General features: G+C 48.1%; 1 protein-coding gene across 4 annotated transcripts; it reads left to right on the top strand.

Annotated features, from left to right (window-relative positions):
• The first annotated feature begins 43 nt into the window (after window positions 1-43).
• Window positions 44-17,184, top strand: LOC122923141 (kinesin-like protein KIF22). Of its 4 annotated transcripts, XM_044273862.1 has the most exons (7): window positions 44-688; window positions 1,033-1,627; window positions 1,700-1,909; window positions 8,869-8,912; window positions 9,076-9,166; window positions 11,161-11,312; window positions 16,916-17,184. In XM_044273862.1, exons 2-7 carry the CDS (start codon window positions 1,481-1,483, stop codon window positions 16,998-17,000), a joined length of 729 nt encoding a protein of 242 aa, XP_044129797.1. In that variant the 5' UTR covers window positions 44-688; window positions 1,033-1,480; the 3' UTR covers window positions 17,001-17,184. The 4 variants fall into 4 exon arrangements, with proteins under 4 accessions (XP_044129797.1, XP_044129796.1, XP_044129800.1 ...); XM_044273861.1 differs by having other exon boundaries at window positions 44-1,627; XM_044273865.1 differs by lacking the exons at window positions 8,869-8,912; window positions 9,076-9,166 and having other exon boundaries at window positions 44-1,627.
• Window positions 17,185-17,717: the final 533 nt, after the last annotated feature.

Below are 17,717 nucleotides of genomic sequence, written 5' to 3'. Positions count from 1 at the left end.
TTTTTCACCCCATTTATATTTTTTCACCCCATTTATTATTCCTTAATGCCTGCCACTTTATGTGTGATCACTCCCATTTTTCTAAATGGTTCCCCTTCCGGAGGAGTATATGGTTAAAATATGGATGCGGTTATATATACACAATATTTGGTCTATACATCCCTTTGAAACATCTAGGGCACCGATATTGTTATCCCAGGCTGAACCAATTATCCGGTCCATGGTGTGGCGCAGGAGAGGGCCGAGATCTCTGTGGATGGGCGCTGTGCGTTCCACTGTGGAACGCGCCGGGATCCTCCCCGGAGGTTGCGGTGCGTTCCACGGTGGAACGCACAGGAAGTTACATTACAGGCCGCTTGCCGGAAGTGGCCTTGCGTTCCACACTGGAACGCATGGCGATCCGGTTATTATGAGGCCCCTTATGGCTTGGAGCCAGATTTAGGGGGTAATGAGGTAAAACCGGCCTAGACTATAGATTATTTCAGAGTAGGGAGGTGGTCCTTGGGGTTATTACAACCATAGATTCCACCAATATTGTCTGAACTTCTACTTCCGGCCCTCTCTCTCAGGGACGCCACCCCCATGTGCTTTCCTTATTCTATTTAAGCGTCCATTAAAGGGGAAGTACATACAGTGGAACTATCTCCCTCTGAAGTATTGGAGACCCCTGTCTAAAAGACCCCTGAAGGTAAAGATTGAGACAAGTTAATAAATGTAGATATAGACTAATTATATTTGGATTGATGATCGAGTCTGAATTATAAATGTTTAAAAGGTTTATACGATATTGTTTACATTTTCAATGCCTAATAGTTTGATGTGCAAGTGTAATTACACTGTACTGGATATGTATAGTAGAATTGTTTTTACATCTAGCCTTTCTTGTGTAAAGATTTTAATTTATAATCTATATATATATATTTTTTATGTATTGGAATATGTGCGTATTTGTATATCTGTCCATCCTGGGTACTAAGTTATTCTACATGTTTTACTTTATTCTATATATTTTTCTTTTGGATACCCCTGAAGGAGGGTTATGAAACCTCCGAAACGCGTTGGGATATTTTGTATTTTTCCTATATAATAAACTGCTATTGATCAGAAGCCTCATCGTTTGGCGGCCATCAATCGTTATCATCTGATATGCGATCCTGGCTAGGGGGGCAGTTGGTCACGGGTGTCTTGAGCTTCATCCTGTGACTACCCCCCCTGTGAAGTGAGTACTCTAATCCTCAGAATTACTAACTTCCTGCTAAGGAGATTATTCTGTATCGTCACCTGACTAAAGGGGTGATTGATTACTTACCCTATTTATCTCCTCCATACTCTTGGGAGTGGTGCCTTCTATAGTGTTTTTTTTTTCTTTTTGGGTCACGTCTGGTTGGATCCATTCAGTTGTTTGGATCCACTAGACAGGACTCATCCAATACTGGTATCTCTGTATACCAAGTCATCTTTTCCAGGTAAGACCCACACAATGCTGGGGAGCCCAAGCGAACCGGGTGTCATACCACGAGCTGTGAGAGGCCTGCTGCAGATGACTCGGGAGGCAAATTCTAAGCTTGAGGAGGAGAACTGGAGCTACTCAATGACCATGTCCTATGTGGAGATCCATCAGGAGAAGGTGGGTCCCTGCGTGCTGCCCTGCCAGAGATTATCCATATCTGCGAGAACTGTCTAACATCTGTCTTCTCAGGTGATGGATCTTCTGGAGCCCACGAACAAGGCCCTTACAATCCGAGAAGACAAAGACCACAATATCCTCATCCCGGGGGTAACTCAGAAGACCATCAACACCTTCTCAGACTTCGATGAACATTTCATTACTGCAACCCAGAACCGCACAGTGGCCTGCACCAAACTGAACAACCGCTCCAGCCGTAGCCACGCTGTGCTGCTCATCAAGGTGAGAGGGGGGGGAGGGATAGAGTTTGCTGTTCCCCAGTCGTCTCCATGACACCACATGCTGAGATTGACTCCCTCCTGATTGGACAGGAAAAACACAGAGGTTAAAACCCCCACCCCCTCCTCACATCACCAGTGTTTTTCCTGTCCCATCAGGATAAGGAAGCAGGAGAGGTGCACGGAGCTCGTTGGGCTCACCTGAATCGTCTCATCCACAGGCCGAGGTCGGATCTGCAGTGCAGCTCTCCCTCCTCTGTTCGGTTAGGCCTGGGCTCGGGCACGCACGTAGTGCCCCTGCGAAGATTCCCTCTGCGGCGGTCCAGGAGGGCTTGATGCAGAGGGAAGGAGGACGCGGCGGATCGGCGCTGAGATGCGTCCCTTCCGGCTGGCAGGCAAGTGACGTCAGACGCTAGGGGGCGGAGCAAGAACGCGCTGACGTCATCCACATGCGCCACAGGTCCTGAAGCGAGGGAACACCATAAAAACGCACAGGACCTGGATAATGGCGCCCTGCTAAGCGTGGCTCATACGAGGAGCATCTGTGGCGGTCGGGAGTCAAGATGAGCACCCCCCTCGCGCCGGGCTCTGGAACCGAGCCTGCATCAAACCCTGGGACAGTGAGTACATGCTCTCAGGCATATGATTGGTATGGTGGGTTCAGTTTGCTCATCCTTTCCTCCCTTAACATTTTCAGGGAGAAAAGGATTCCACTTCTGCAGCCAAAAAAACTAAAAAATGTGGTATTTGTGGCAAGAGATTATCTAACACAGCATCCAAAGCCCTGTGTAAAGAATGTACAGCCAGTGTCATCAAGGCTGAGTCTTCTGGTTTAATTGAAGACATTAGAAAAGTGGTAAAAGAGGAGGTCCAGCTAGCCTTAGCTGCCAGAGAACCCACTCCCCCCAAAGTTGCCCCCACTCAGGATTCCCGTAGTGTTAAATCACTCATCCTGGATTCCGACTCTGAGGGACTGGCGGTCTCAGACTCCGAATCGGTGCAAAAGCACCCAGGATCTTCAGACGAAGATAGCGAATATAAGCGCTTCCTATTCAATCCTGAAGATATTGAGGAACTTATCAGAGCCATCAGGGCCACCATTCAGATGGAGATGCCTAAAGCCCCTAAGTCTACCCAACAAGAAATATTTGGGGGTCTAGGGGAAAGAAAGAAGGCGGTTTTTCCGGTCCCTGATAGTGTACAAAAACTAATTCGATCAGAATGGGAAAAACCGGATAAAGGATCTTTTATCCCAAGGGGAATTAAGAGACGCTACCCCTTTAGCCAAGAGGATTGTACAGATTGGGAAACTATTCCAAAAGTGGACGCGCCCGTGGCCAAGGTAGCAAAACATACAGCCCTGCCGTTTGAGGAATCAGCACAGTTGAAAGATCCTCTAGACAGGAAAACGGAGAGTCTCTTGCGAAAGACCTGGGAGACTACGGCGGCCCTTCTCAAACCAGGCGTCGCCTCTACATGCGTGGCCAGAACACTGAACCTCTGGCTAGACCAGCTAGAGATACATCTGGTTAACAAAACGCCACGAGATCAAATTCTAGAGAGCTTGCCCCTACTAAAGATGGCAACCTCGTTCCTAGCAGACGCAGCAGCCGAATCGGTGAAACTATCTGCCCGTACAGCTGTTCTCTCAAATACTGCGAGGAGGGCATTATGGCTCAAAGCGTGGTCAGGAGACATCACATCCAAAAATAAATTAATCGCACTCCCCTTCCACGGTCAGTACGTCTTTGGTGAAGATTTGGACAAAATCCTAGACAACGCAACAAATAAAAAAAGGGGGTTTCCCGAGGAAAGATATAAACAAAAGAGACAGCCCTTTCGTGACCGATTTTTTCAACCCGAAAATAAAAAAGATAAAGGGAAGACTGGGAGGTGGAGTTATGCGAAGGGAGGCAGAGGGAGAAGCTTTCTCTTCAACCCAAACCGGGCAGAGGCCTCCTCATCCAATAGCAAGCAATGACGCTATACCTGTGGGGGGAAGACTCAGCTCCTTTCTAAAATCTTGGGAGCACGTAACAAACAGCAGGTGGATCTTAAGTATTATACAGGAGGGTTATCAGATAGATCTTCTTTCCCCCCCCCCACAGAAATATGTAGTCACTACCCTTCCCCCATCTCAAACTGTGACCTTAAAAAAAGATATAAAAAACCTATTAACCTTGGACGCCATAGAACCAGTTCCAAAAAATCAGACAGGGCTGGGATTTTATTCCCGCCTCTTCATTATAAAAAAACCAAACGGGAAATCCAGGGTAATTATAAATCTGAAACATCTAAACAATTATGTAAGATATCAAAAATTCAAAATGGAGACCCTGAAGTCAGCAGTGAAGCTCCTGAAGAAGGATGCGGTGATGGCCACAATAGATTTAAGCGACGCTTATTATCATGTTCCAATTCACAGGTCATCAAGGGAATTTCTAAGGTTTGCAGTAAAGTTGGAGGGAAACATTCAACATTTCCAGTTCAGGTGTCTCCCCTTCGGGATCTCTTCTGCCCCGAGGGTTTTTACCAAAATAATGGCGGAAGCCTTGACAACCTTGAGAGAAAAGGCAGTTTGTGTGATCCCCTATCTGGACGACCTACTGGTAGTGGCAGACAACATAGAGACCATGAGAAACCATCTCGGGTTAGTCCTGGGGCATCTACAGAACCTGGGTTGGATCATCAATTGGGAAAAATCGGATTTAATCCCATCCAAACGAAAAGATTTTCTGGGCATAACCTTAGACACAGTCTCCCAAAGATCTTTTCTACCACCTCAAAAGATAGTAAAGCTTCAGTCAGCTGTGAGGAAGTTCAAGAAGGAGAAATTCTGTTCGATAAGACAGGCCATGAAGGCATTAGGGAGTCTGTCTGCTTGCATTCCAGCAGTAGCCTGGGCACAGTTCCATCTAAGACCACTCCAGAAATTCATCTTAGACAAATGGAACAGATCACAATTAACCCTAGAGAGGAGAGTATTCTTAGATACAAAGACCAAAGAATCGCTAACTTGGTGGCTCAGCAGATCCAACCTAGAAAACGGGATTTTCTGGGCACAAGATCTCCCTCTAGTCATCACAACAGATGCCAGTCTCCACGGTTGGGGAGCGATCGTCCAGGGGAACTCCTACCAGGGAACATGGGGGAGTTACGTAAGTCAGCAATCCTCAAATTTCAAGGAGCTGAAGGCAGTGTGGGAAGCACTGAAACATACGAGTCAGCTGGCAGAAGGACGTCACGTCCTAGTCTACTCGGACAACGCCACAGCCGTGGCCTTCATCCAACACCAGGGAGGCACAAGGCATCACCTGTTACAGAACCTGGCGAACAAAATCTTTTCCTGGGCAGAAAACAACATCCAATCTCTTTCAGCAGTTCATCTGAAGGGAGTATTAAACATTCAGGCCGATTACCTAAGCCGGCACAGACTAGACCCTGGGGAATGGATGTTAGCCCCAGAAGTCTCATTTAATCACAAAGAAATGGGGCAGGCCGACGATAGACCTGTTTGCATCCAGGAGAAATCATCAGCTAAACCAGTTCTTCTCCCTCAACCCCAGGGATCATCCGGGGGCAGTAGACGCCTTCAATCAGAGCTGGTCAACAAACCTAGTCTACGCATTCCCCCCATTTCCGCTTATTCCCAAAGTATTGCAAAAGTTCCTAAAGGAGAGTTGTACACTAATACTGATAACCCCCTTCTGGCCCAAAAGAAGTTGGTTCTCCCTCTTGAAAGCCCTCAGCGTGGAAGCTCCTTTCCTTCTACCTCGGAGGCCGGACCTTCTAAGTCAGGGGCCCATCACTCACCCAGACCTGGAAATACTAAAATTGTCAGCCTGGATTCTGAAGAATCCAACTTATTAAACTTCGGTTTATCAAAAAAAGTAGTGAACACCTTACTCCTTAGCAGGAAGCAGACTACCAACGATAAGTACCAAAAAATATGGAAGAAATTCGCGGATTGGTCTGGAACCTCCTTCAACCAGTTCAGAGCCAACATCTCACTAATCCTGGATTTTCTTCAAGACGGGCTAGATTTAGGACTATCCCCTAATACCCTTAGGGTCCAGGTATCGGCCTTAGGGGCACTATATAATACCAAGCTAACAGAACATCCCTGGATATCCAGATTCCTGAAAGCAGCAGATAGGATCAGACCTACGATTAAAAACATGGTGCCACCATGGAACCTTAATACGGTACTAGGGGGGTCTAACCTTCAATCCATTTGAACCTCTGGACTCTATTCACATCAGATGGCTTACAATTAAAACTATATTTTTGGTGGCAATAACCTCAGCCAGAAGGGTATGTGAGCTGCAGGCCTTGTCCATACAAGAACCATTCCTTACAATATTTGAGGACAGATTAATTTTCAAATTAGATCCAACTTTCCTCCCCAAAGTAGTCTCGACCTTTCATAGGTCTCAGGACATTGTTCTCCCTTCGTTCTGTAATGATCCGAAAAACGATCAGGAATCTACTTACCACACATTAGACGTCCGGAGAGCGGTATTAAAGTACCTGGAAGCTACCAGTCTTTGGAGAATAGACAAAAATCTGTTTGTCCAATTTTCAGGTCCCAACAAGGGGAGGAAAGCGGCGAAAAGTTCCATCTCTAGATGGATTAAGATGGCCATCTCGGAAGCATACAAAGCTCAGGGAAAAGATGTCCCCGCTTCACTAAAGGCACATTCTACCAGAGGCATGGCCGCCTCCTGGGCGGAAAAAGCTTCAGCCTCCTTACAACAGATTTGCAGGGCAGCAACCTGGAAGAGAGCTCATACTTTCACTAAACACTACAGGCTAGACTTAGCCGCTAATGATGACCTAAGATTCGGACGTAAGGTCCTGTCGGCAGTCGTCCCCCCCTAATGATATCTTTGGTATTATCTCAGCATGTGGTGTCATGGAGACGACTGGGGAAATGAGTATTACACTCACCGGTAATCCGGTTTCCTGGAAGTCTCCATGACACCACATACATCCCACCCTTCGTTCTGCTATTAGCTATTATCCTTTCATCCTGGGGTTCTTCGTTAAAATACACTGGTGATGTGAGGAGGGGGTGGGGGTTTTAACCTCTCTGTGTTTTTCCTGTCCAATCAGGAGGGAGTCAATCTCAGCATGTGGTGTCATGGAGACTTCCAGGAAACCGGATTACCGGTGAGTGTAATACTCATTTCCCTGGATTGTCAGATAACTGGTGTCTCCACCTTCAGTCTTCTGTAGTAATTCTGCATCTTAGGGTTCATGTCGGGCTGCAATGCACAGGCACTGGCCGTGTGCCCACCGCTTGCGGATACATTCACTTGAATGGGTCTGCGATCCACAAGATTAAGTCATGTTCTATTTTTTGGTGGTGTAGAAGCACAGACTGAGATCCCACAGAAGCGCTCCATAGTGCTTCAGTGGGCTTCCATATCTTACGGACCCATTTGCTTGAATCTGTGATACAGCACACACGGCCGGTGCCTGTGTATTGCGAACCCGCTGTTTGTGGGCTGCAATACGGGCTGCATGAGCCCTTAAAGGGCTTCTGTCACCCCACTAAACGCATATATATATATATTTTTGGTCTACTTATAATCCCTATCCTGCCATATTACCATACATTATGTTGTTAATTTTCGTTCAGTAAATTTAGCCAAAAACGTACTTTTATGATATGCTAATTACCTTTCTACCAGCAAGTAGGGCGTCTACTTGCTGGTAGCAGCCGCAGAAAACCGCCCCCTCCTTGTGTTGATTGACAGGGCCAGCCGCGATCTCCTCCGGCCGGCTCTGTCAGCATTTCAAAAATCACACGCCTGTGTTGATTCGGCGCAGGCGCCCTGAGATAAGGAGGCTCGCCTCCTCAGCACTCCCTCAGTGCGCCTGCGCCGATGACATCTTCTCTTTCGGTGACGTCATCGGCGCAGGCGCACTGAGGGAGTGCTGAGGAGGCGAGCCTCCTTATCTCAGGGCGCCTGTGCCGAATCAACACAGGCATGTGATTTTTGAAATGCTGACAGGGCCGGCCGGAGGAGGAGATCGCGGCTGGCCCTGTCAATCAACACAAGGAGGGGGCGGTTTTCTGCGGCTGCTACCAGCAAGTAGACGCCCTACTTGCTGGTAGAAAGGTAATTAGCATATCATAAAAGTACGTTTTTGGCTAAATTTACTGAACGAAAATTAACAACATAATGTATGGTAATATGGCAGGATAGGGATTATAAGTAGACCAAAAAAAAAATGCGTTTAGTGGGGTGACAGAAGCAGATGAATAGAATTTATTTTCTTTTATTTTTTATTTTTATTTTTTTTATTAAACAAGTTTTTCAAAGTACAGAAAAGGCATATGCATGTACAGTCAAATCTGGTACTCGGAAAATTGTCAAGATTTTTACCATAATTGACATCCACAGTACGACAGTAAAAACTGACTAAACAAAAATATACCCTTTCAGATGTATCCCAACATACAACTCCCCCACCCAGCGATGAGACGAGTACTGTAACGCTAGTATAAATATTGAGTGTCAGGGCGCTGAAGAAGATAAAGCAGACACCCTAGAAGTGATCTTGTCCTCTGCACCTTCCATGATAAGGGTCCATTCAAACATCCGTAGTGTATTGCAGATCCGCAATAGACCCAGCCGGCACCCCCATAGAAATGTCTATTGTCCGCAATTGCGGACAAGAATACGACATGTTCTATTTTTTTTTTTATTTTTTTTTTCCGGAGCCGCGGACCGGAAGACTGTAGGCATGCGGCCGTGTGAATGGAGCCTAAGCCTGTCTCTCCACTCCATCCCAGGTCACCCATCATAGTTATTGCCAAAATCGCTCCTCCCAACACAGCCAAGGCAGTTATAAGTCAACCTGTACCTCATTAATCCTATAAGATACCCACTTGTCCCAGATTTATGTGACCTTTGCCAGGCATTGCCTTTAACTATATACTCCTTTTTCCAGGCAGAGGATCTCGTCCATGCTGTTCAAGAATTCAACCCTGGAAGGTGGTTGAGGTCTAAGCCAGTATCTAGATGAATAGAATTTCAGAATCAATATGGCCGCCCCAGTCTGACTTCACACTGTCCCTATATTACTCTGTGGTGGAAAAAAACAAAAACCCACACCACCACCACCTTTTTACTCTTCTTTTCACCCGTCTGTCCCCAGGTTGTTGTTTCGAGGCTTTTCCTCATTCAGATTGTGCAGGAGATCTGACTTGCACTGTAATAAAAGCTCCCCTGTCTGCGCTGCATTGAGGGTGAGCGCAATTTTTTGTTCTGTCTGTTAATGGTATTATGGCGCATTAGCTTGGAAGACTGCCGGAAATTTACCGTAATAATTCCCAGAGGGGATGAATGGAAATTATGAGAATGCAGAATTTTAGTGTTTGATTTATTATGTGGCGAGATGATAGCAGAGGTTAACGTGCTTCCCAGCGTTAGCAGTAGGTAGCGCTGTTGTTGAGGAAGGGTGGTAGATATGCATGCCTACTGGGGCATACATATATATATTTGCAGTGCATAATCCCCTCAGAGGGCGATGTGCCCAGCACCTGCGCCCATCTGCCTCTGATATTCCCCAGGGGCTCATTCATGCCCCTGTGGGGATAGATATATGTATGCCCCCTTGATTGTGCCCCCTTGATATATATGTGCCCCCTTGATATATATGTATGCCCCCTTGACATGTATGCCCCCTTGATATACATGTATGCCCCCTTGAGATATTGCCCCCTTTGATAAATATATGCCCCCATATGTACTGTCCGTTCATATATGCTTATAGATGTGCCCCAAGCATCTATAGGCATATATGCCGGAATCATGCTGCCTGGTGGAGGAGACCGACAGTTGGACAATCATGTCCAGCGTCGGCCTCTACAAAGGACAAAGGATCAATGAGATCCTCTGCCCTTTGTCACCATCTCCGATCGCGCCGGAGATGGTACGCCTAACAGAGAATTACAGCGCCGGAGGTAAGCGTCCGCTTCACAGGCGGGAGGATCAAAGGATCCCCCCCCTGGAAGCGCGCTCCAAGATCCTCGGGCCGGCGCGGTGACGTCACATCACCGCGCCGGCCCACGTGTTCAGTCCGGCCGTGCGCATGCGAGCGGGCGCCGCCAAGTTTAAATAGGCAGGCGGCGCTCCGCTCTGGAGTCCAAGACACCACCAGGCAGGACATCACCCCTGGACTGACGAGCCCCCCTGGACAACGAGCAGAACATTAAGTATCATTAACCCCTTTTTCCCTCCCTATACCACCAACGATTAACCCCTGATTACTCCCCTTACCACTATACCACCAACGATTAACCCCTGATTCCCTGCATTACTCCCCTTACCACTATCCCACCAACGTCTAACCCTTTAATTCCCTGACCCCATATTGCTAACCCCCTGATTTACCCTAGTCCCTGCCACTCCTGATTAACCCTATCTACTCCCTGATATAGTCCCTGCCCTGATACCCCATTTGTGCCTCCTGGTTAACCCTATCCACTCCCTGCCCTGATATCCCTATTGTGAACCCTATATCATACCCCTGAGCCCCCCCTTAGGGTTTGTGGTCTGCTTATCCCCAGCAAAACCACCGTTAACCCTCGTCGTTCCCCTAGGGATAGAATATTAGTCAGGTGGGTGGGTTGTTAATGTTACTTGGATGTGTGAACTGTCTAGTTAGTTTATGGGTGGAATTTGGGAACGTGTAGTGTAGTTGAGTACTGTATATTTAGTGTTGTGTTGACAGTATTGTGTGCGTAGTGTATTGTAATAAATACTGTGTTACTTGTACCCTTTGTGTAGTGTGTACTTGTTAGCGGTAGTAAGTAAGGCGCATGCAGCTAGTATAGTGATTAGTGTAAGGCATAGCGAAGATATTGTGTAATTATTATATAAAGGCATAAATAGGCGGAGTCATCACTAGACGGCTCCTATTTAGGAATATTAATTACCGATATTCGCATAATATTGGTGATTAATATTCCCCCTTTACATTGGCGAGCCAGGCCCACTGCGTGGATTTTGCGTTTGTTTTTTGGTCTTAAGGCTGAGGGTTGCTGGTACTGTGAATTATCGGGCAGGAGAGACGCGGTCAGCAGAGTGTCTGAGCGTCTAGGACCCGATAATTGGACAGGAGAAGCGATACTTCCCTTACAGTACCAGAAATAAAACAAAATCTTTTGCAGAGAATCTATAATCTGTGTACTAATATTTTTGTATTTGCTTTACACGTCACCGTCGCTGGGGTGTGAAGGATACGTCACGGAAAGAGATCCATCTTCGTTGGAGGTACATAGAAGTCCGGCTGGTCGGGAAGAAGCGTTCCGGAAGAAAAGGACTTCTTTCAAGCAGCTGCAAGGGACGGGAAAGTACAGCACCAACAAGAAGATGGAGGCTCAGAAAAATGTGAGTATGAACTTCTCCACACTCCAAAAACAGCACTTTTAATCCCATTGTTCCTACTACATACAAATCCGCTGAGCTGCTGTGGTCCGCTTTACTGGACCAGGCTTATGCTCATGACCGGGTTTGTATTAGTAGGAGTGTCTTCAATAAGAACACCAAACGCCTCCAAATGCTAGCCAAATTGGTTCTTTCCTATGAGGATACCATTTGGAAGGTGGAACACAGAGACACTTACCAGCACAAGAAAGGCAGGGGAGGTTGCGGACAAGGCAAACTTCCACTGCAATTGTTGTGTTGATAACTGTAAAAGAATTCACACACTAGAGGTTCAATTACAAGAGGAAGCCCAGTGTACGGTCGAGAGGGGAAGAGAAATCTGTGTGTTAGAGTCGAGACTCTCGGATAAGGACAGTCTCTACTCTGATATGGACAGAGAGCTACTCCGGCTGTACACTGAGATTAATCAGTACAGGAACAATACGGTATCTACGGATAATTGTTCAGATGAGGGAGGACCTGGCTGCAAAGACGCAAACCATTGCAGACTTGCAGCAGGCAATCTCCAATTTGTCCAGGCCTAGTACCAATGGTATGGTGCCCACGAAACAAGTTTGTGTTTCGGGAACGGCACAGGAGGAGACAGCGGCGACAGCGCCAAGGTCTTCGACGGATAATACATCCGCAGTGGTAGACACTAGGGGACATGTGGAGCGGTCACTACGATTCACCCCGACACCCGGGGAGAATAGGAGTAGCAACCGTTACCAGGAACAGGACAACGGTTGGGGAGAGGAGAGTGGAGGATATTCCGCTTCCAATCCGCCAACACGTCCGGAAAAAACAGGAAGAGATGTATCCTAACCATTCAAGTATGGAAAGGATAAACTTCCTGTTACGGATCTGCAAGGAGATCCCGAAATATGATCCCCATGTAGATCCGTTCGCTTCATGCGATATTTTCGAAGGTCACTGTAACAAATATTCAGTGGCTCCGGAATATCGCATGGAGCTGTTCAGATTATGGTTACCAACACACCTTAATCAAAGGTATGAGGTAACGGGGAGGATGCAACCCACGAATGGCCAGTTTCATGATAAGGAAGAACGTCTCTCCATACTCACGAGACTGGCCACGGGTCACTGGGATGTCACTCCAGAGGTCCTGTCAAAATTCAAGCCTACTATACATGATGAACCCTTGTCATTGTGTAGTCGGTTTGAAGCAATGTACAGGAGGGTTACCAAAGATCAGGGTATTGGGATTCCACAAGGCATGGTGCGCATGTTTGTGGAAAAATTCCCATATCTTGATACTGCAATCCGGCTGAGTGCAGCTAGGGAGCCATCCCTCACGGACGCAGCCATGATTATTGAGCAGTGTAGACAAGACATACTGCTCAGTAAGAGGTCTGTGAAAGTGAGGGAGCGTGTGCCTGTATACGGTAGGTCACAAGACGACCGGGTACAACACACGAGGTATACATCCACCGTTCGCCCCACGGCCCCACCGTTGGAAAGGGCAGGAAACTTTCGTTGTTTCCTGTGCTTACAAGAGGGGCATATAAAAAGAAATTGTCCACAGTGGTTACACATTAACCGGACAAATTCGGATAAAAATGGCAATAATAACGGTTTCAGGATGAAACCCAATTTTGCCAGGCCTGTGGGGGGACAGGGTGATATGAATCTGGGACATTCATCAGGGCAAGCACCAAAATGCTTGGCGGTCATGAATGTCCCAGGGGGCGTTGAATCAAGAGATTCCACACCTAAGGATCAGGAACAGAGCGCAAGAGTGGCAGTATGTACCACACAAGTACCTACTGGGAGTCTGGTGGATATCGAATGAAGATTAGGGGTCCCTAAAGAGTTGGCACCAGTATGTCCAATCATACTGGAGCCTTCAGGGAGACCCCATATAAAAGCCACGATAAAAGATAAAGAAACGGAAATCATGCTTGATACTGGGGCGGAAATCTCCATTACCAATATCAAGCATGATCTACTCCCCAACAGCCCTCAGTGTGTGGTGATCGGATTTGATCACCAACAAGGGGGGGTGAAGGCCCACAGAATTGATGAGGTAATCATTCAGATTACCAGGTGCACTACCCTCAGGATACCCATGTGGTATTACCCCGGTTCTGATAACATTATCGGAACCGATGTAATGACACAAAATGGGTGGATCCTGGATCTGGCAAATTGCATTGTGTGGAGAGGTCCCAGACGAGCCAAGGTGTTTGTCATTCAACGCCAGTATCTGGGACCACCTTTGCCAGCAGTAGATAACTCTACTGATGTGCTGGAACACAAGTGGCCTGAGGTCTCAAACAATCCAGACCTTGAGCCTATTGTGTACAAGCACCCTGATCTGTGGGCCCAAAGTAAGAATGACTGTGGCAGACTGGCGTTTTGGTAGACATAGAGGGTCCTGACCCTCCACCTCAACGCCAATATCGATTTCCACCAGAGGCCACCCATTCAATTATGGACACAATCCTTGAATTGAAGACTAGGGGTGTGGTCATTGAGGGCAACTCAAAGTGCAACAATGCCCTCTGGCCAGTTAAGAAAAAGGACACGAATGCATGGAGGCTGACCATAGACCTCCGTGTCCTTAACAAATACACCCCAATGTCAGCCCCGGTGGTGGCCCAAACTCCCGACATCATGGCCAGAATAAGTGGCGAAAGCCGCGTATTCTCGACCATCGATGTTGCCAACGGGTTCTTCTCCATCGAACTCACGGAGTCGTGTCGGTACAAATTTGCCTTCACAGTGGGGGACAAACAGTACATGTTTGCGGTACTGCCCCAGGGGTTCCATAGCAGCCCCACGTATTTCCATCAGGCATTAGCGGCTGTGCTGAGTGTATTCTCACGACCGGAATGCCTTTTACAATACGTGGACGACTTGCTTTTGCATACAGAGACCATGGAGGAACACTTGGTTCTGTTGAAAGAGCTGCTAGGACTCCTGGCAAAGTCAGGACTCAAACTGAGTCCCCATAAGGCAAATCTGGCTAAAGCAGAGGTAACTTTCCTTGGGGTCCAAATTTCCTGTGGAACCAAAGGTATCATGATGACCCGTGTGGAAGCCATGGTAAAGTTACCCAGGCCTGGCACCCTTCAGGATTTGAGAAAATTCCTGGGGGTCGCCAACTTCATGAGGGAGTTCATAGAGGATTTCGCGGCCAAAGCGAAGCCTCTCTACGAACTCCTTCGGGGAGAGGAACCCTCAAAGGATGGTCCGATGCGCAGGAAGAGGCCTTTTCAACCCTGAAAAGGGACCTCTCCTCGGCGCCTGTGTTGGCCACTCCACATTCAGATGGGGAACTGGCCATACAGGCGCATGCAGGGATCGAGTCTATCACAGCGGTCCTGGTACAGAAAGTAGGCTACGAGACCAGACCGCTGGGATACTTCTCCAGGCTGCTTTCGCCCGTCGAACGAGGGTTCGATGAATGCGCCAAGCAATTGGCAGCCATACACTATGCTGTTAAGACCACTGAGCATATTGTTGGCTTCCAGCCCCTCACTTTGCAGACTCCACATTCACCGTTGACCCTTTTGCTCCGTGATACTCTCCCTGGAGTCTCCCAACAGAGATTCGGGAGATGGATCATGGATCTCAGCGGCCGGAATCTGCAGGTGGACCACAAGGCCAAGTATGTTCTGTCCCAGTTGCTTAACCTGACTGGAACTGAACATGACTGTGGCCAACCGGTAATGGACGACTCTCCACAGATGTTCAGGACTGACAAGCATCCAGATGACAGTCATCTTTGTTGATGGCTCTCGGTTCTATCTGGATGGGGAATATGTCACAGGTTTTGCTGTGCTGGATGAGACCACTGGTACCCAGAGTCTTGTCCGGTTACCAGGTCACATGTCAGCACAGCGGGCAGAGTTGGAGGCTGTTAAAGAGGCTCTGCTTCTTCACCCTCCAGGGAAACTAACTATATATAGCGACAGCTCATATGTAGTTCGCTCCCTCACATTGCACCTGGACGTTTGGAAGCGAAGAGGATTTGTGGACAGCCAAAACAAACCTCTGGCTCATGTGTCAGTCCTGAAGGAGCTGTGGGAGTGGGGTATGGCACACGTGGCGGAAGCAGCCATCATAAAAATCCCGGCGCATCAAAAAGGGGATGAACCTTTGACAATAGGTAACAACCAGGCAGACGAACTGGCAAAACTAGCAGCAGTATCTGGGACCTTTAGGGAACCAGGCACTGAGCCACTGCCCGCATTCCGGATTGCAGCACATACCCATCTGAGTGACAGCCCGGTGTCATTCGAGGAGGAACAAGCTAAGGATCCTCTTCTAATGACACACATCCAAGTACCACAGCATCCCTGGTCCTTACAACAGGGGATCCTGTGTCACGACACCGGTACACAGTCGCTTCCTCTCCCGGTGGTTCCTCAGCATCTGCAAGCAGAGCTGACACGGTTGAACCACCAAATGTTTGGACATCTTGGCCGGAATAAGCTCTTGCCTCTCCTGAGAGACAAATTGTACTGGCCCGGAATGTCCAACACAGTAGAGGAGGTTACGCAACAGTGCCTGGTGTGTGCTCAGGTTAACCCAAGGGCATCTGCCTTGAAGCCAGTGTTACAGCGGGTTCCTCCTGCCGATGGTCCATGGTCCGCTATCCAAATTGATTTCATCGGACCTTTGCCAACTGGGAGTCGTAACTGTCGTTACGCCCTGGTGGTAGTGGATGTCTTCTCGAAGTGGGTAGAAGCCATCCCTACGGTCAATGATTCGGCCTCCACCACTGCCCGTGTTCTCTGGGAACAAGTTCTGTCACGATGGGGGTTACCCAGATTGATAGAATCCGACAGAGGGACCCATTTCATGGGTAAGGTCATGAAAGCGCTTTGTGGTCTCCTAGACATAAAGCAAAGGTTTCATGTCCCTTATCACCCTCAGTCAGCGGGCATCGTGGAGCGGATGAACCGGACCATCAAAACCCGGCTTTCCAAGGCACTGCTGGAGAAAGGTTCCTCTTGGGTAACCTCCCTTCCAGCTGTGCTAATGGGTATCCGAGCCACAGAGGCCTCTACTACTGGTATCTCCCCATTTGAACTCATGACCGGACGTAAGATGCCCCTATGTCTACCAAACGAACCCCAAGTGTCGGAGCCCACGAAGAACGCCATCGCCAGGGACTTGTTTCTTCAACAGGTTCAGCAGAACCTGAAGGAGTTACTGCCTCATGCAGCTATACGGTTACACAAACCGTATCTACAGGGGGAAACACCTATGCCCTCTGTAGGAGAAATGGTAATGGTGAAAGTCTTTCGTCGGGTCGGCCCATGGGACGCAAACTGGGAAGGACCGTACAAGGTCCTTGAAGTGATGGGGGACACCATGCTGAAGGTACAAAGGCCTATCACGAGCAAGAAGAAATCCCGTAGACGCCAGGAAGTTTTTTGGATTCACATCGACCAGGCCAAAGCCACCCGAGCCTCCCCAACTCAATAACGAAGACCGTTCCGAGTTGGGTGAGGGAGGGGGGGGGGGGGGGAGAAAATGGCTTGGTGGATCGAAGGTGAATCCGATACACTTATACACATTCCATCTCATTGCAGAACACAAGAGGGAGACACTCCATGGGACCTCACTACCAGGGAAGAGCTAGGCATCCTCGGAATGGGATACGTATCCAGCTTGTGACACTGGTGGTAAGCATGTTGGTGGCAGGCTCAGCCTCTTCAGGGGAGGACCTGGGGACTAATATTGGTATGGCCAGCATATCACTTGATGGACCCGGCCTTTTAATGGTGGAATGTTTGGGTGGCAAAATCCTGGAACCATACGAGCACGTTACCTTTACACCAGGTCAATGGTATCTGTATGGTTTCCAGAGAGGGTTTTGCCAACGGTGTAATTCAGCATTATACCCCGGTGGAGAATGTGTCTGCCATACAACATGACTTGCACGCTCTGTCTCAAGGAATACAGGCATTTTCAGGACTTGGACCCTGTACCTATCAAATCCTTAAGATGGGTGTCTAGGAATCCACACCTGCACCCTTACCAGCAAGTGAGAGCCAACACTACCTCAGTGTTGTGTACAAAGGAGGGTTTGCTGAGTCCTGAAGATGTCACTGGGGCAGAGTACAGCGGTTGGTATATCCTGAAAGCTACCTTCCTAGGGAAGGATAGCAGAAACGGGTTGAGGGTTAGGACATATTTCGATAGGCCCATTCCGGTAAAAGGCACCCTGAAGGCTTATTGTATGTTGAGGGATTCCCAGATGATTATCACCAGGGAATCCAGTTATGTACAGGGACATGTATCCACAGATTACTTGCGAACCAGCATAATGATGTTAAAGTTAAATTGCAGTGACTCTGATCAGGCCATCTGGAATGATCAGAGTGGTCCGGT

Source organism: Bufo gargarizans, unplaced genomic scaffold, assembly GCF_014858855.1.
Source record: "Bufo gargarizans isolate SCDJY-AF-19 unplaced genomic scaffold, ASM1485885v1 original_scaffold_1247_pilon, whole genome shotgun sequence".
NCBI lineage: Eukaryota > Metazoa > Chordata > Amphibia > Anura > Bufonidae > Bufo > Bufo gargarizans.
Note: the sequence above shows the minus strand (reverse complement) of the source record. Positions and strands in the feature narration are given on the sequence as shown.

What these genes read in the sequence shown, in the direction of transcription:
- LOC122923141 (XM_044273862.1), top strand. Translation starts at nt 1,481, where the DNA reads ATGCTGGGGAGCCCAAGCGAACCGGGTGTCATACCACGAGCTGTGAGA. An exon ending in ACGCTGTGCTGCTCATCAAG is followed by an intron (nt 1,910 to 8,868) that starts GTGAGAGGGGGG and finishes TCCTTTTTCCAG; the next exon opens with GCAGAGGATCTCGTCCATGC. An exon ending in CTGTCTGCGCTGCATTGAGG is followed by an intron (nt 9,167 to 11,160) that starts GTGAGCGCAATT and finishes TGGGGTGTGAAG; the next exon opens with GATACGTCACGGAAAGAGAT.